This window comes from Mauremys reevesii, linkage group 25 (genome assembly GCF_016161935.1).
Source record: "Mauremys reevesii isolate NIE-2019 linkage group 25, ASM1616193v1, whole genome shotgun sequence".
NCBI lineage: Eukaryota > Metazoa > Chordata > Testudines > Geoemydidae > Mauremys > Mauremys reevesii.
In genome coordinates this window covers 3,724,350-3,743,332 of record NC_052647.1, presented here as the reverse complement: position 1 = coordinate 3,743,332, position 18,983 = coordinate 3,724,350, and the positions used below count along the sequence as shown (strand labels likewise).

At 44.5% G+C, this 18,983-nt stretch overlaps 1 protein-coding gene and 1 long non-coding RNA gene across 2 annotated transcripts; both read right to left on the bottom strand.

The window, feature by feature from the left end:
• Positions 1-6,071: 6,071 nt before the first annotated feature.
• LOC120390928 lies at positions 6,072-7,348 on the bottom strand. Its single transcript, XR_005591179.1, has 3 exons — positions 7,289-7,348; positions 7,025-7,120; positions 6,072-6,130 (listed from the first exon to the last, which is right to left on the bottom strand). It is a non-coding gene; the product is annotated as an uncharacterized LOC120390928 (long non-coding RNA).
• Positions 7,349-15,676: 8,328 nt separating this feature from the next.
• On the bottom strand, positions 15,677-18,371 carry LOC120390817 (maestro heat-like repeat-containing protein family member 1). Its single transcript, XM_039513712.1, has 5 exons — positions 18,339-18,371; positions 17,564-17,647; positions 16,757-16,901; positions 16,265-16,305; positions 15,677-15,941 (listed from the first exon to the last, which is right to left on the bottom strand). The coding sequence occupies exons 2-5, from the start codon at positions 17,570-17,572 to the stop codon at positions 15,759-15,761; spliced, it is 378 nt and encodes a 125-aa protein (XP_039369646.1). The 5' UTR covers positions 17,573-17,647; positions 18,339-18,371; the 3' UTR covers positions 15,677-15,758.
• Positions 18,372-18,983: the final 612 nt, after the last annotated feature.

Here is an 18,983-nt window from a genome sequence, read left to right as displayed (position 1 = left end):
GGTCTGGAGCTGTTGTTAGTTCGTCACAGAGACATCTCAGCTCCTCCTCCGCTGACCCCAGGTTCATGGGCTGGCCTGGAGTGGAGAAAAGGAGAAAAAGTACTGTAATGACTAATGAAACTGAACCTCTACTGCATGGACATTCATACAGAAGGATCCATGTGCTAGGCTGTTATCAGCATAGTGTAAAATCCTGGCCCCATCAAAGTCAATGGCAAAACTCCTGTTGACTATAATGGAGTTGGGATTACACCCTAAATGTCTGAAAGTTAACAGTAGTGGTATGTTCTTGTGACTGATACAGGATTGAACAAGCACCGTATTCAGCTTGGAGCAGCTTTCTGGGTATGTCTAGTTTCAGTAGCATCTCTGCTCTCACTATTTACATCTAATCTCATATTCAAGTACAACTCATGCAGGTAGCTGTGAGGTTCCAATGTAGAGGTGAATCCCTCCACCAAACTCTCATTGTAAAAGAGATGGGGCTGGACAAAACCTTCGGCACGAAACCCAGGCTCATCCGTCACTTCTAAACAATGCTGGGATTTCTATGTTGTACAGTCAAAGACTGGAGTCCCTTATTCTGTTTCTGAATCACCAACACTGGTTTTTAGGACTGATTAATAATAATTAGAAATAGGGTGACCAGATGTCCCGATTTTATAGGGACAGTCCCAATTTTGGGGTCTTTTTCTTATATAGACTCATATTACCCCCCACCCCCTGTTCCAGTGTTTCACATTTGCTCTCTGGTCGCCCTAATTGGAAATGGCCTTAAATGACAACCAAGCTTTATCCCTTTACATCTAACCATTAGGTGAAAAGAACATCCTACTCCAGGGGTCGGCAACCTTTCAGAAGTGCTGTGCCGAGTCTTCAGTTATTCACTCTAATTTAAGGTTTCGCGTGCCAGTAAGACATTTTAACGTTTTGAGAAGGTCTCTTTCAATAAGTCTATAATATATAACTAAACTCTTGTTGTATGTAAAGTAAATAAGGCTTTTAAAATGTTTAAGAAGCTTCATTTAAAATTAAATTAAAATGCAGAGCCCTCCAGACTGGGACCTGGGCAGTGTGAGTGCCACTGAAAATCAGCTTGAGTGCCGCCTTCGGCCCCCGTGCCATAGGTTGCCTACCCCGTCCCACTCTTTCACAAAGGGGAAAATGGCCTACACTTACTCCAATAGCTTTGACTGCTCATGACAGAGGGCTGCTGCAAGAACTTTTTGTTTAAAGAATTATTCCAGGAAACCCCTCCAATACAGCCAGTGGCAGGGTAAAGAGAAGGAAAATGGTTAGTACCAAGGGCTTGTCTACATGGAGATAGTCAAGAAAGCTAATCCAAATTCATTTTCAAACTGCATTAGTTAAACTTCATTAAACACCTCTGGGGATACACTTATTTAGAATTAAAGGGGCCTTATTTCAGGTTAGTTTAATTCATGTAATTCACTAAAATTAAGAAGGGCCATTTTAATTCAGAATCAGAGCATCCACACGTGTTTAATGCCACCTTAAAATTTACACCTTTAGTTCATTTGGATTAACTCTCCTCAGTGTCCCTGTGTAGAGAAGCCCTAAGGAACTGAGCAGTTATCTACCTGGTGCAGACCATTTATTATTTGTACAGTTCCCAGAAGTGTGCTAGACTCTTTACACATCATAATCTTCTCTTCTAATGAGCTATTTACAAGATGCCCACAACTCTGTTATCTAAGTGCCAACAGACAGGACAGAAAGAACTAGACAGGCAGAAAATGGACAATACAACAGTGAAAGAAGGTGAAGAATTACTTATACCTGCTAATGGTCTCCTCACCTTGTATACAGAGAAGGCAGCTGATACAGTCAACCACCCACTGACGAGATGTGGCCAGTGAATCACAGCTGTATGGTGCTATTGCTCCAATCAGAGATCCAAACTGATGAAAAGTTTCCTGAGTCTAATTAAAAAAGAATGAAGAATGAACGTTCTCCAGCAGTACTAGACTTCACTTGCCATCTTTATTGTTGATACCAGTCAGCTCTGTGTTTTGGGCGGACCAGGGCACAGTATCTAGCTTGTGTGACTCATGAAGGACACCCCCAACCCCCATCTCTGTTTGAACCAAAACCGATCAGAGAAAAGGCTTGCAGAGAACAATGAAGGGTTTGGGGAGACACACCTAGAGGCCTCCTGACAAGGGTGACAAGATTAAGACATCTCCATTTGCATACAGAATGAAGATCAGAGACAACTCCCCTAGCTTCAACTGCATTAAAGAAGGTATAGGGTATAGCATAAAGAATGAAGAACAGAGAACTGCACTGAACTCTGGGACCAGAAAGCAGGGACGCACTGAATCATGGGAATCCCTGCTCCAGATGCTAATGAACCTATGCGTGCACACACCCAGCTCAGCAATTATCAGACCAATTCAAGTAATAAATCTTTGACTCATATCCCAAAATACTGAAGCAGCCTAGTTGCCTTGTGAGCTCCCTGGAAGAAAACAACACCCATAGCCAAGAGTGATCAGCTCCTATTGTCTAGCCTAAAGAAAACCCTTGAGCCATCAGTTTACCCATAAACAAATCTAGTGTTCTCCCTTGAACCATTGTATTTTCTCTACAAAACCCCTACGTATGCCCAGGTAAGGGTTCTGATGTATAGACCCAAACTCTGCATCATTTCCACTGGGATTCCATCTCCTGACTGATCGTGCTGGGGGCTCTGCCTGTCTCCAGCACTCAGGACCCTGAGCTACCACCATCACCTGGGAACCCCGACCAGTTCAAGCCTCATGGAGTGGGTGAGATCCATCTCTCTCTCTCTCTGTTTTCTTTCCTACCTCAGGTATTAACCTTTAAAATGTAGCTGTTATGTTTGTTTAGCCCTCCTGGTGTGGTTATCACTATGATTCAATCAATAACTGTTATGGGTCAGCTGGTTGCTTCTCTCTCTCTCTCTCTCTCTGAATTTTACTCTTTTGTGTTTTTAGCTTCCCCCATTTACTCTGCAGTGACGCTTCTTGTACCTAAGCTAAAGATCCCTGTAGTGCCCCAAAATACTGTGGGGTTTGCTCATCAAGTGGGTTACTACCAGTACAATTGTAATGTGAAAGTGTGATAGGAATGTGTTAAACTTGCGGCACATAAGTGGGGGCAGGGAGCAGCTGAAAGTGCTGCTGAACCCAGCCTGTTGAGACCAGGGGCGCATAAGGGTACCAGCTTGACAGTGCTGCTTAACCCAGCCCACTGAACACAGGGACCTATGAGGGGATCAGCTGATTGACTTGCTGTGCTAGTGTGTGCGCATGTTCATCTAGTTCTAGTTATTAGCCCTGGGGAACCTAGTCCTGCAGGAGAGCTCCATTGGGAGGGGTCTTGTAGAAGGAAGGAGTAGAACACACAAGTGACATAAGCAACACAGTAATAGAATTACAGAACCGCCCCTCCCCCGCACAGAAGAGTAACCCTAATTAATGAGCCTCCCCAAAGTAACGGGCACGTCTGGTAACATTGTGCCCCTGATTCCTGTTCTGACCTGGGTAACGCACATTGGAAAATATAATCCCAATTGTACATACAAACAGATGGGGTCTAAATTAGCTGTTATCACTCAAAGAAGAGACCTCAGAGTCATTGTGTACAGTTCTCTGAAAGCATCTGCTCCACCTGCCGTCAAAAACGCTAACAACATGTTAGGAACCATTAGGAAGGGGATCGATAATAAGGCAGTAAATATGATTATGCCACTATAGAAATCTACAGGACCCCCACACCTTGAATACTGAGTGCAGTTTTGCTCATCTCATCTCACAAAAGATATGTTAGAACGGGAAGAAATACAGAGAAGAGTAACAAAAATTATTAGGCGTATGGGACAACTTCTCGTACAAGGAGAGATTAAAAAGACAGGGACTTTTCAGCTAGGAAAAGAGACGACTAAGAGGGACTATGGTAGAGATCTATCAAATCATGACTGGTGTAGAGAAAGTCAATAAGGAAGTGTTATTTAGCCCTTCACATATCACAGGAACAAGGGGTCACCCAATGAAATTAATAGGCAGCAGGTTTAAAACAAAAAAAGGAAGCATTTTTTCACACAATGCAGTCAACCTGTGGAACTCATTGCCAGGGAGATGTTGTGAAGGCCAAAAGTATAACTGGGTTCAAAAAAAAATTAGATGAGTTCACGGAGGATAGGTCCATCTCTGGCTATTAGCTAACATGGTCAGGGATGCAACCCCATGATCTGGATGTCTCTAAACCTCTGACTGCCAGATGCTGGGGCTGGGACTGTCCAACAGGGGATGGTTCACTTGACAATTGCCTTGTTCTGTTCATTCCCTCTGATGCATCTGGCACCCACCACTGTCAGAAGACAGGATACTGGGTAGATGAACCATTCTTCTGGGGGATCCAGGATAGCCACTGTTATGGTTTATGTTCTTAGCTGATTGCATAGAAATTCAGCTTTAGCATCCTGGGAGCATAAGAACCAAGAATGCATTTTTGTGACACTGGCAGACCAGTCAACCTGTGTATGACCCATAATAACTTAACAAGAGGCACTTCTACTGTATCAAGACAGTTCACTTGCATGTGAATTTCAAAGAGATGTATTAGACTAGCAATCATCAACTCATTCAAAAATGAACAAGAGATGCTAAGTGTACTTGTCTGTGATTATCTATACCTGGTTAGAAGTTTCACAATGTAACTAAATTAGCTTGTGGATGCTAATTCCTTTCATGGCTTAATTGCCTTAATTATGTGTGCAAGGTGTTCAGTTAACCTTAAAATCAAAGATGTAAGACACTTCAGGAAACCAATCATTTCTACATTATCTTCAGCTTAACTTTCTGTGTTATAATGGAAGAATGGCTAATTACCTTATGTGAATGAATGTAACTAGTTTACTGTGTATGCACAGGAAATAGAAGATTATCTTCAAAGCAAAGTACAAGAGGCCATCTGCATTGGGGGAAGGGCCTTCTGTGACAATTTCTGTGAGGTAGGCTTGTCAGCCTGGTAGAATAGCTCTACACGAGAAGGCTCGGGCCTGATCCTATCATCTCTAGTCTGCTTAAACGTTGAACAGGGACAGTGTAAGCCATAGGACAGAGATCTTCCAAATAATCATTTGGAAGAACCTGGAAAATGCCTGGAAAAACTAACAGACTTTACATCTAAGCTGCCTTTGGATTCTGATCTGTTGGGATGATTCCAGAGAGACTTTTACAAACCAGCAGTTTATTCCATCACTGTTGTGATCCTGAACTATGAACATTGAAAGTCACTTGTCTGGATATTGATCTTTTAACCATTTGTAACTCTCTTCTTTCTTTTAACAATAAATCTTAGATTTAGTTATTAAGGATTGGCTGACAGTGTGATATTTGGGGAAGACCTGAGATTCACATTGACCTGGGGATAAGCATCTGCTCCTTTATGATCAGTGAACCCCACATATGGCAAATCAGGTTTCCAGTAACCCCTCACTCTATTAGACATAGAATGTCAGGGTTGGAAAGGACCTCAGGAGGTCATCTAATCCAACCCCTGGCTCAAAGTAGGACCAATCCCCAGACATATTTTTACCCCAGTTCCCTAAATGGCACCCTCAAGTATTGAACTCACAACCTGGGGTTTAGCAGGCCAATGCTCAAACCACTGAGCTACCCCTCCCCCCTCTTCCAAGATGTGGACGTTTAGATGGGAGCCAAGGTCTGGAATGCCAAAAGGGGACCATGTTTGGCATCTTGTTAACTAGGGTGGAAGCTCTTTTGTTGTTGACTTGGTGAATCTAATGATAGAATAAGCCATCAGTTTGGGGGTTGTCTCCCTCTACTTCTTGCAGTCTGCCCGCAGTGTGGTCACAGCACTGTTGTGTAAACCTCTCTCTTACGGAAGCAGAGGGATGTTCGTCACCTTGAGATCCCAGCTGCTGTCCTGGAAGAGTTTTTCATGCATTTGCGTTGAGTGTCAGTTCTGATGTAAGCAGGGAAGTCAGCTCAAGGAAGAGTACGGCTATACTCACTGTGCTATGAACTGTCTCTTGATAGACAGTCAGCAGCTGGGTGCTGGCCTGCAAGGCCCTCTCTCTCTCCCACTCCTTCTCTGAACTGAACCATGTCCTTAGGAGCTGTTGGTAGAGCAGGGGAATGGACAGAGTTAGTACCAGAAAATCCCTCCCAAAAGTTCCTCTTAAACAGGTTTAATTGTCACTAAAATCCCTCTCCAAAGCATCTGACCTCCATGTAGCAAAGGAATTACACCTATATCTAAGGGGCTCTTCCATTAGACAAGTCCCAGGGACCAGATTCACCTCTGGTGTACTGTAGCTCGATTGAAGCCAAAGGAGTTACACAAGAGATTAATCTGGGCCCGTGTATGTGATGTCTGCTGTAGACTGTCTGATGGGAGCTGTCTAGCACATTGCATGCTGTTTGATGTCTGCTGCTGTGGTCTGTTTCCTGGGCAACTTCTCCCACATTGAGTGGCAAAATGACAGAGAGGAGCATTTCTTTTTATTAATTTGAATAAGAGCAGAGAAGTTCCCCCAGCCGAGCTCCTTTTATAACTTCACTTTTATACTGAAGATGCATCAAACTCCCCACCCCTCAGCTCTTCACGATATTCTGTTCATGTCTGAGGAACAGCAAGTTTGTTCTGAATGAGTTTCCATACACAGGGCTTAACTCAATATTCATGAATTCCTCTTAGAAGAAGTGATCAGTTTCAACTGGTTCTCTTGGATTTGGCTACTGCAGTGGTGATTTTCTTGCCACTCCAAGTAGTGTCAACAACACTATAAGAACTTGGTGCCAATCCAGCCCTGGCATAAAATGGCACAGCTTCCGTGGATTTCAATGGGGCACATGCCCGCTTATTCCAGGAAGAATTTGGTGCTCTCTCCCTAAAATTCACTCCGTTGTGGAAAATTCCTCCACAACTGAAGCTTGACCCCCTAAATCTCTGACTCTTCCCTGCTGTAACACAAGAAACAATCTCCACCATGGTTCAATGGTCTACTCACTTCAAACATTTCCTGGAACCAGTCTGCGGTTGGTGCTTCCTCCAGCAATGTCTCCATTAGCTTGCAAAGGGCTTCAAAGGACCTCACGTAGATTGACTGAAACCGGAAGAGAAGGAGTGAGGCTCAGTACAGATCATTTGTGTGTGGGGGCCGGGGAAAGCTAACCATAAACTTGCCAGGGAGGCCATGTGTGACTGCCATCACCCAGTGTCTGCTGGGCAGAAATACAGTGGATGGTGCCAGAGGAGAATTGTCGTCACGTACTTGTATATGCAGAGCATCCTTTGCTGTCTCGCATTCCTCTTTCATCTTCTCCAAGGGAGGAAGGGGAAATAAACTTTTGAAGCACTGATCAAGGAGTTCACGGTTTTCCTCCATGGTCAGAGATGGTTTGAGTTTGCTGGCAGAAGAAAGATAGAGAGAAAAGTCATGCATTAGACTCAGTACCACCTCCAAGTGAAAGAAATGGGTCCAATGACTAGAGATTGTCCCAATCTAGAACCCCAAATGCGAACAACCCTTCACTTTGCACCTCTCTTAAGTATTGGCTCATCTAGAAGTAAAGCTAAAACATCAAGTCTCCTTTTTAGAGAAACCCACAAGCTTCCTTCCCCCTGCCAGCTAGCCAGACACCTCCCTCCCCATCTGAACCTCTGCTCCATTGTACTGCATGCCCCACCAACCTCCAATCTTGTGTCTTTCAAGCACAAACCCCCAAATGGACACATTCAAATCCTTAAGAATTAAAGTCCTGCTGTGAGCAGCATGGGAGCCACACGGCCACGGCCAGAGGAGTCAGGGCGAATTGCTGCCGAAGACCCGGAGCAGAAGAAGCTCCGGGGGCCTGGGCCCCGTGAGAGTTTCCAGGGCCCCCGGAGTGAAGGACCCCGCTCTAGGGGCCCTGAAAAAAAACTCTCGTGGGGGCCTAGGGAAAATTGCCCCACTTGCCCCCTCCTGGTGAGCCAAACCCTGCAGGCATTAAACTGCTCCCAAGCTGACACTCATGAATTAACAAATAAGAAGGCATCACAGTGCCAGGAAATATGGCAGAAAATAGCCTACCTCAGATGTCCAATGGCAAGAATTGCCTTGTAGCGAACTGGAGATGCCAGGGAATCCAGTGGTTCCTGTTTAATGAAGTCCTGAAATGCATGAAGAGGGACATCAAAAATGGGAAATGGATTTGAAAGGCAGAGAGGCCTTCCTCTCACACCCTGAAACAGGGCCATATGCCAGACCTGGAATAAACAGACGCCGTGCCCAGCAGGCTCTCTGCCTCAGCAATGGACCGTAGGGCCATCTGCAGGCTATACAGAGGACAGAAAGAGAACTCACAAGACACAAGCCATTCCTTCCAGTTACAGCCCACAATATGTCAGCATCCCTGCCAAGCTCAGAGTGGACCCAGCATTCTGGGTGCCATGCAGGTTGCTCATGAGACTGCAGTAGTACAGTCACAGCCAATGGATAAAATATCATCTCCCTGGAAAACCAGTCTCAATACATTACAACAAACTCTCCTGTACTTCAGTCCTCAAAGCTCCTAATCACTCACCAGCATGTAGCCAAGGAGCTCCAGTTTGTATGAGAATTTGAACTCCTGGGAGTCTCTGGTCTCCAAGATGGCACAGCTAATCTCCATGACATTGTGGATGAGGGTTAATTTTAGGTTCATGTCCTACATAATCCAGAAGGAGAAACAAGAGTATGTAGATGAGAAACTGAGAGAAAAGAACCAGAGTCCAGACGATAAAGATCAGGAATTAAATCTAGCCTCAGGGAAGGAGAGAGGTGTCCCCAGACCCCAGAAGGTAGTGGACTCTGGCTCTACACCCACCTCAGAAGAAGAGAAAACCCAGGTTCATCAAATAAATCCAGGTCCACTTACACCAGAGCAGCCAGGACTCCTGCTTGATGTAGCAAGGAAACCAAGCTTCGTGCAATTTAAACAAGCAACTTGTGTATAGAAAACGCAAAAGCAGAGGGCAGATTATTTAGAATGTACCTTGTTCGCAACAGTGATGCCCAGCACCTGAAAAACAAAATGCAAAACAGCTATTAGCAATGTAGATAGTCCCACATAACACACAACCTCAAAATGTCCTGGCTGGTGACTATAGAGCAGAGAGAAATCACTATTGTTAAATCTTCCAAAAGGCAGGAAAGGTATCCAGAGGGGGTGTTTTCCAGAGGTCAATATCAGGGGCCATCCTCCGTAATATTTGCATTTGTGAACTACTGGAAGATCTCAGTTTGGTTCAACTGTTTTTGGCAATGCCTAAGTGGGAGTCTCAGTTAGACAAGGCAGAACTGAATGGCAAAGTGACGTGAAGAGGTGGCACTGAGATGAGAGTCAGGACCAGCAGTCAGGCACCTGGGGAACAGAAATAACGGAGCACAAAGACAAACAAGAAGACAGATAAGAGGTAAGGGAAGTAGTGAGTCCAAGAAACAGCATGACAGCAAATCAACTACATACAGGCTAGCACTAGTCTCTCTTGGGTAGCAAAAGATAGAGCTAGATACACATCCATATGAGGGGAGTTAGAGTGTTATTCTGAATAGCCTGAGTGTCACTGCATCTGAATTACTGTGTAGCTGGGGTCTACAGAATTTCAGAAGAATATAGAAAAACCTAGAGAAAATACAAAGAAGAGCAACAAAAATGATACAACATGTGACAGCTCACACTCCGTCCATTACAGTCTTAAATTTGAGTTATGTGACACTTATCATGCAAAAGCTCTTACCTGACAACTGGCTCTGTAATGGAGAAGGATGTTCCCCGTGATGTCTGCCTCTACCCGGGAGAGAAGCTGGTCTTTTGGAGCATGGACAGCCACGCTGCTGTAGGTCAGCATCAGGGTGCTGCGAGTCTTGCCTCTTCTCCCATGGTAGTAGTCCTAGTCAATCAGAAAGTTCTTCTGATTCCTTTTGCTTTGGAATTCTGATCTGCTGCTGACCGAGGAATTCCTCACAGCAGCAATAGCAGCTTGCACTTGCAAAGCTCTTTTCAGCCAAAGATCTCAAACCACTTGCAAAAAGTATTTAAGCAATATAATAACTGTGAGGTGTGGAGATATTAGTATCTCCATCATTCCCACTAGGTAACTCTGACACACAGAGCCTAAAATGCTGAACCTACAGCAGTGAAGTACACGGGAGCTTAGTCATTGACACTGGTAGGTACAAGATCAGGCGCTAAATGTCTTGCCTAAGGCTGCACAGTGAGTAAATGGCAGAGCCAGCAGTGGAAGCCCAGAGGCCTAGTCTCCTGCTCTAGCCTCTAGATCAGTGGTTTTCAACCAGGGCTACTTGTGTACCCCTGAGGGTCTGCAGAGGTCTTCCAGGGGGTTTATCAACTCATCTAGATATTTGCCTAGTTTTACAGCAGACTACAAAGAATGCAAGTACAATATTTATATTCCAGTTGATTTATTTTATAATTATATGGTAAAAATGAGAAAATAAGCAATTTTCAATAATAATGTGCTATGACACTTTTTAATAATTTTATACCTGATTTTGTAAGTAGTTTTTAAGTGAGGTGAAATTTGGGGTACACAAGACAAATCAGACTCCTGAAAGGGGCACACTAATCTGGACAGGTTGAGAACCACTGCTCTAAATCACAGGTTCCATAATTGTAATCCGTAGCCCACTGGTGGTCTACCTAAAGCAGGTTGGTTGGCACATGTTGCTTGCAACCCCTCTTCATTTCCAGCTAATAACTGGGATTTTAAAAAAAAAACGCTAAAAATACCTTAAATGCTTTTCCATGCAAGCCACTGAGGTAGTTCCCACACATCGTGCATGGGAGGGGCGCTCAAGCCATGAGACATCAGATGATAAAAATCATTTGAGAGAACCGCAGCTCCAGATTGTGCTCCACTCTGCTTAACTGCAGGCATCATGTAGAACAATGCGAACTGAGCAGAGCAGACACTACCCCGGGGCTGCTGCCCCTGCTTTAGAGGGAGGGGAAGTTGGAGAGAAGCCCCTGGCTCCTTTACCTTCAGGCGGCTGATGAACCCAGAAATCTTCACCTTGCTCATTGCAGCCCCAAACTCCTGAAGTGCGTTCAGGGTGAGGTCCAAGTGGCTCTCAGCACAGAATGCGAGGATGGAAATGACTCTCTGTCACCCAAGAAAAATACTGGTTAGGATCTAACCCACGAGTCCCTTCCTTTCAGCTGAAGTGGTGTAAAGCGCCAGTCAGGCGTCAGACCCATGGGCAGCGGGGGCTGAGTGAAACAGCAATGAAGAGGATATGAAGCGAAATGGCATCTGTCCCAGGCCAGCTCAGAGCTGAGCCCCACAGGGAGCATTCAGAGATTACTTGGTAAAGTGGAGAGAAGGACAGAGTCCTCACCTGTCTCTCAGGGGCTTCCATATAATCTGTTGCTGTCAAAAATTTATGAAGCTGGGATTTAACGTGGCCCAGGTCCTGACAAACTGCTAAGGACGTTCCTAGCGCCTTATACAGGAAACTCTGAAAGAAAGAGACCGGCACTGAGATACAGTAACAGAACGTGCCAGTCAGTACAGACCCAGCTCAGCAACACTCAGGAAAGAACAAGATAGCCAAGTCCAAGCACCCATACTGCAGAAACATCCCATCATCTAGCCCAGCCAGAGAACCAACAATGCAGCACAGACAAGCAGCCTGTCCAAGCAAATATTGGAAGGGCAGGGGGGCAAGAGAGTAGGGAACAAGTAAAAACAAATTTTATATGGAGAATAAAATATAAAGTAATGAAGCCTTGAGAGAAGCCTTATGCAGCCCCCCAATCAGAATTTCAAGGGAAATTAACTAGAAACTAAGCCTTAACAGAGAACAAACCTTCTCACGGGAGGGGCTGGTATAGCTGGCCATCTGCTGGTTCAACTCAAGGCTTATCTGGCTGCTCCAGGCACTGTCGTCTATCATCGCCAGAGATGTTCTTAGGAACTGAGTGTAAAAGAAGAGTTAAAGCAGATAGTTAATTGCAAGAATTTGGGGGTTGTTGTGGGGGTTGTTTGTTTATTTGTTTGGTGGTTTTTTCCCTTCCTTGTTCTCTCTTGTAAACTTTCCAATATTCAGGTGTCATGGGAAGGTTATTTCCCTATTGAGAACTATAAACATCGACAACCCAGACTTCTTCTGCTGTTGTTCTTTAACCTTTGTCTGATGACTCCTCTCAGTCCCCAAACCCAGATGGACAGTGAATTGGAGAATGAGATGGAGCCAAGAAATCTGACCATTGAGGAGTGATTTTATAGTGGATGGAGGATGGGCCTAGTAAACTTTGAACAAAGGGCCCTGGACTACGAAGGACCAGGCACCTTCTCTGAAGTGCTATGGACCCTTTATGCCACCTCCTGAGGGTCTCCAGGGTTGTGAGGTACCTCACTACCACCTGCCCTTAGCATGGAGGAAGACTTCTCTGTGCTCTGCCAGCCACAGGAAATACAAGCACGCCCTTCTCACGCCATTCAGGTTCCACTATCCTTCTACAGATAAGCAATCGGTACGGTCCAACCGCCGAGCCCTCTCTGCAGCCCCACAATGTCCAGCCCCTGTTCCACTGGACACTCACAGAATTCATAGGTTTGCTACACACCACCTTACCAGTTTCACCTCAGCGTCACCGCTCCATTTCACACACTTAGATACATTTATAGTGAAAACAAGCAGAGTTCAATTGACAAAGATCAGAGAGTTGAGAAGCAGCAAGTAAAATAAATGTAAACAAATGGTTACGTAAAAATAAAATCATAACACACTTCTAGAGCTTAAACTTAGATAACCAAACATTCCCCTGTCTCACAAAGGATAGCTCCCCCAAATCTTTCTCCCAGCATGAAACACCCAGACCAAAGGTCATCCTCCATTCATAAGAAAAGCCAGCTGGCAGTTCGTCCAATAGGTGAAGGATACCTGGTGCCAGATACCTCTGGACCTCCAGATAGGGTTCCAAGCATCCATTCTCTTCATTTGTAAGCAGGGTACCCCCTATTGTTTGTTTGTTTTTCTTGTATCAAATGTCCTCTGGAGACTTCACAATCACTTGATTAGAATTTTCCTCTATTGATTAGCATCCACTGTGAATAATTACTCAATCTACATACAGCCATTCAGGCAGATAAGCATCTGCTGCCTGAAAGAAACTTGTTTATCATTTTCTGGTGACCAGCCCCAACTCAGACCTTAAAAGCATCAATTTCAGTATGGAACCATAACACCTTATATATTATCCATCCAGTCACTGTGCAATGATTATGATGAGCCGTGTGGCACGGGTATCCAGTAAAGGCTTTACATGACACCCTTTGATTATATAGAGATCAGATCCAGGGAATCCTGTGGCCTCAGCCAGTTGGCACCCAAAGGACCCAGGGTCACACCCTCAACTCCCATTGAAGTCAGCCAGAGGTTAGTAACTCTCAGCACTTTGCTGTTTCAGGCCCGAATTTTGAACAGCAGCCAGGAAATATCAGAAACCTCACAAGAAAACCTAATCTTAGTTGATTTTTTAGCCCAAAGAATTTCAAAGGAGGCTGGATCTGGAATGGGGAACTCTAGAGTGTAATCCAACCCCAAATGGAACTGCAAACCTTCTGGGGCGTTCATTTTCAGCACTTGCCACCAAAATGTTCCTTGTCTGGATTTACACGAGGCTGCAAAGAGCTCTTTCTGAGCAGAAAGGCTTCTCCCTGAGATACAGTCACCAAACCCTGTCTTGTCTCTTTTCCTTTTGGGGTTTCTCACAGCAAATTTTCTTTTGAGTGGCAAAGAGAAAAAAAGAATCCTTTCGATGTCCCCCAGTGGTGCATTAGCACCATGAGCATGCTGGTTTTCTGGTTAAGTTGTGTGTTGTTCCCAGTGGTAACGCAGAGTTATTTATAACTGGTTGAACAATGGTAAGTCCATTTCACAAAACAAGTGGAATTTTTTTTGTTTTCTTGATTTTTCAACACACACATGAAAAGTGAAAGAAACAAAAATATTTTGCTTTTCAAAATCAAAAATGACCATTATTCAGTTCTTTGTTTTCCCCCTTTCCTTCCCTTTATCCCTCGTTCCCAGGCCTTTCCTCCCCTCTTCCACTTTGTGACTGAAAAAGCCGGAGGGGGGGTTAGGGGGGCAGGGGGAAGGAGACAAACAGGAAAGCAAATGAAAAAACCCCAAAAAATCAACTTCAGTTTCAACTGAACATTTTCCGGTTGGGTTGGGTTTTGTTTTGTGAAAAAAAAAAAATAGAAAATGTCCCATGAAAATAAAAAAGGCCAGTTTTCACTGAACAAAATGAAATGGTTTGACCAGCTCTGCTTATAATGAATAGTTTATCATTAATATTTTCCCCAGCTGATACATTTGGAGGGGGGAGGGAGGGCTATGACAATACAGCTGAAAGCCATCTTGTACCTGAAGCAGCATGTGCTCCCACCGCGCGTGGTCCAGGGAATTCTCTGTGTTTCCTATGAAGCAGGAGGCAAAACATGATGTCAGCTAGGTTAGCAAGAAGACTCGTCCCAGGAATCTCCTTTGCAATCAGTCCTTCAAAAACCCCTGCTCTGCCAAGCTGTAACATACCTGGGCTTTCAAAGCTAAATGGGACCTACGCCAACGTTCTTTGCTGGACCAACAGAAAGTATCATATTATGTACCCTGCTGGCATTTTTATTCAGGGTCAGTCAACCCACCAGGAGTGAGATGCTGAGCACTCCCAATTCCTTTTGACTTTAATGGGAGCTGAGGGTACTTAGCATCTCAGAAAACGGTTCAGCACATCAGAAGACTGGGTTTAATGTGAATATAAACTTTTCCTGCATAATAAGAGAGTCTGGACTTGATCCTAACTTGATGTAAATCGGTGTAGCTTCACTGAAGTCAATGGAATTATACTGATTTACATCAGCTGAGAATCTGGCCCTGTTTCTGAATGTCCAGCTCTAACCTACCCTTCTTTAATGTCGGCACAAGGCAGTACTGGGGACTCTGTACAGCAACAACAACTAGGAAGATACAGCTCATTTTTTAAATCTTTTTTTGACTATCAAACCCACTTGAACATTGTGGGGTCCGACCTTCATCAGAAACCTATTGGGTTTGTGCTCCACGTAGGGTCTGTCATACTCCACAGAGACTACAATGGCACAGCCATGTCATTGGAGCTCTGCTGGCATAACCCCATAGTGTAGACGCAGCCTACACTGACTGAGGAGGTCAATAGATTCATACCACCGTAAAATTGCTGAAAGACATTATTAGGCCCACAATACCTAGATTCTACATAGGGCACCCACTTGGCCAACCTAGCTTTTATGGCTCAGGTTACCTTAAAGAAAGGAAAACTCTGGGTTTTTTAATTGAATCACCCTTGAAAGTAAACATGGGGTTTAATTTTCAGAAACATTCAGTTTGCAAAATCAGACTATATATGGAACCCCAAAATATTTCACTAACCTCCAGCTTCATGCGTAATTCACCTTCCCAAACATTAACCTAGCAAAGGTGTGGGGGGAACTGCTGTAAAATTTCCATTCAGCTGAAACCTTCCGGGCCTGATTCTGCCCGGATTGAATTGGCTTCAGTGGTTTAACTCTAGATTTACCCCAGTGGTTCACAGTTATCCAGATGAAGGAAAAGTGAGGGCCTAGAAGCCCAATTTCAATTCCCCACTGTTCCCACATATTGCAACAGGAATGGCACAACACGTGTCAATACGAAGCTGCATTTTCTGGCTTCCCTTCTATGCTCCATGGACCGCACTCCTCCTAACTAGCACTTTACCTTCAATGTACTGCAGCAGAGATGGGATCTTTACTACCCACATCTCACCCACTGCTGCATGGATATTTTGGTGCAGGGCCTGTAGTAACTGCAAGGCAGCACATCCGTGTCCTTCTCCTGCATAAGGGGACGAGGCCACTACCTGTCAATGAGAGAGAAAGAACAGGCTAAGTTTGGTCAGCACAATACCAGTGTGTTCCTGAAGGAGGGAATAGTTCAGACTCTCTCACTGTGGAGACCATACAATAGAGTTGTTGATTCTACTGCAGTACCTTCCTGAAGAAGAAAGCATTCTAGCTAGTATGAGGATGCAGAACAGTGTGTCTCAGGAGAGGGCAGAGACAGAGACATCCAATCATACACATTCCTCAGCCTGTCTACAAGCATCTAGCTAGAAAACCCATTTTTATAGTTAACTGTCCCACTTCACATTCCGCAGAAAACCTAGTCTCATGGTCTACTCACCAGGAGTCGTGCCAGCAGCCCCTGGGGTGTAGGGAGTTTCACTAGGGAAAGAAAGAGAATATCATTAATTCTGCCAGACTTTCAGAGTTATTCACCTAGTCATTTCCAACATGTCCACCAATGTTGAATGCAACTGATCATAATTTGCATTTCCATAGTGCTTTCAGTCTGAGCTTCTCAAAATGCTTTACAGACATGAATGAATTCCGTCTCACAGCACCTCTATGAGGTTGGCATTAATTACTCCTTCATTTCACAAGTGGGGAAGCTGAGAGAGAAAGATCAGGTGATTTCCCCAAGGTCACATCAGAATTTTGGTGGCAAGCTGGGAACAGAACCCACATTTCCTAGCTCCCTCCCATGGCCATGTTGTAATCACAAGACCATTCCTCATTTTAGCCTTCTCATTGCAGAGGAGAGAACTGGAGCAGACTGAACCTGTTCATTGCGTAGTGTGCCTGGAGAGAATAAATGAAAGTTTCTGTTATAAACCTGGTCCACCGTAGTTGAGGCAAGCAGCTTCTTCTCCTTCCTGCTGCTTTTTCTCAGCCAGCTCCCTAAGGCATCTGCAGAGAGGCTTCAAAGTACCAGTGTACTGAACTGGCACCACATATTCGAGAAGCCTTGGCCATAACACCTGCAGAGAAGAGCAAGACTGTTCAGTACGCAGCTATTTCCATCCCCCCACCTCCAGTATCCTGCTGTCGGAATCCCTCCCTCTCATGTAGCTTCTCCTTTTATTCATCTCTGACCCTTCCCTTACCTATCACCTCATCTCTCTCTCTCCCCATCATCTCACTCCACCTGTCCAATGCCCCCTCACTCTGTCTTTTAAATACTCTGCCTTCTTTGGTGAGCAATTTGGCTCTCACCCAGAGATGAATCCTCTTTCCCTGCATTAGAGCATTATGGAGCTATTTAGATGGCACCATCAACTCACCCAGAACTTTACAGACCTATATAAGGCACAGTCCCAGCCCCAGCATTTGTTCAAATCCAGGATCACCAAATCTAAATGTCAGAAGTATTCATGGGGGACCTAAGGGGCAGTTGCACTCAGACAGTGGAAAGAATGAAGAGAAGATCTCTGCAACATGATTCCTTCCAGTTCAGTTGCTTTCTATCTTTTCTCTAATGTGAACCACTTACTCCATGAGGAAGGGGTCACATCCCTGACATGGATTTGACATGCTGTTCCTCCATTATGCTGACTGTGCAAAAAGCTTCCTTGTGGGGAGGTACAAGGAAAGTAAGGAAGAACGTCCCTATTTCAAAAAGCAGTAGCAGCAGGTCACTTACTTGGGTCATTCCAGTGACTGAGGTGTCCAGACATTGCAGGATGTCAGTGCACAGGGTTTGGATAGTGTTTTCTTCCGGAATAGCCTGGGTGAGAAATGTTGTACCCTGCTGTGAGACAGCTCTATAGAACTTATTAGCTAGTAGCAAGACACTGGCTAGAGAATCAGTGTCCTTCTCTTACAAAGCCATCTTGAACATTGACCTATGCCTGCTTTTATATTGCACTGGAAGTGCACAAACATCTGAAGGGAAGAGAATAACGGAAACTCCTAACTGGTGGGTCAGATCCCAGGCTTAGGAAAACCCTAAAGTGAAGGGAATGATTCACTGAACACAAAAGAGTTTCCAACAGGGTTAATTTTCTTTACATTTGAAAAACTGTTTCATCTTTTTATCTCAGAGGAAAAGCATTCAGACTATGCAGAACCAGGGGGATCCACTCTATTTGTTTTGATGCCCCAACCAGCTTGGTCATTTCGTGTGTAGTGAGTGTGATTCTATCAACAGGCCTAATTCTACTCTTACTTACTCCGAAGTAAATATTGATTGACTCTACTGATTTCAGTGTAAAGGAGAGCAAACCTGGCCCGAGGAGAACAAGCAGCCTTCCTTAAGATGGGGGGGGGGGTGCGTGTGTGTGAAAAAAAGGCCCTTGGAGAGTATTGCCACAAGCTCCAACTTTGTAGAAAAGGGGCCAGGCAGAGCTAAGATCTTCAACCACTTACTGTAAAGTTGAACTGTTTATGTTAATACAGATCATGGATCCAATCCTTACCAGTTTGCTGGTGGACACACTGAACTCCCTGAAAACATGTGCTACCATATCCCATGCTGCACAGTTCTCCACACTTTCTGAGCTGAGCAGCCTCCGGATGAAATGAAGAACTGCCTTCCTCACCTGAAAGGGTAGAGATGTCACACATGAGTTATTGTTATCCCTTCTGCCTGAGATAGGAGATAGGATATGAGAGTCCTTATGCTTTTGATTTGATCTCCTTGGCTTATAAACATGGATCCATTTAACACAGGCAGGAGAATGACATGCCTTCTCTAGTCTGCAGTCTCTCCTCTGGATCTGAATGAAAGCTCCACCCAGATGTCCATTCATCCCATATCATTGAAAAAAATTGAAATATTTCACTGCTCCACACACAATCTTACCATAGCATTCTGATCACTGAAAGTGGATTTCACTGCCTTCACAATCAGCAACTTTTTCAGTCTTGTCTCGGGCACTGAAAGATAAGGAGAGGTGTACAGTACTTCTTTGTTCCACACACTCACTTTCCACATTGGAATGAATCCTGGATTTCAAAAGGCCCTATTTAAGAATAGTCCCAAGCTTCTCTCATACACAGAATCAATGGGAAAACATAGGACCAGACTCTGGTCTCGGTTACACTAGTGTAAATCTAAAGTA

Excerpts from the sequence above, each read along its gene's own strand:
- LOC120390817 (XM_039513712.1), bottom strand. Across the intron at positions 16,306-16,756 it reads CCTCAACTACGGTGGACCAG|TGAAACTCCCTACACCCCAG; the intron begins GTTTATAACAGA and ends TTCTTTCCCTAG. Across the intron at positions 15,942-16,264 it reads GGCTGCTGGCACGACTCCTG|GTAGTGGCCTCGTCCCCTTA; the intron begins GTGAGTAGACCA and ends TCTCATTGACAG.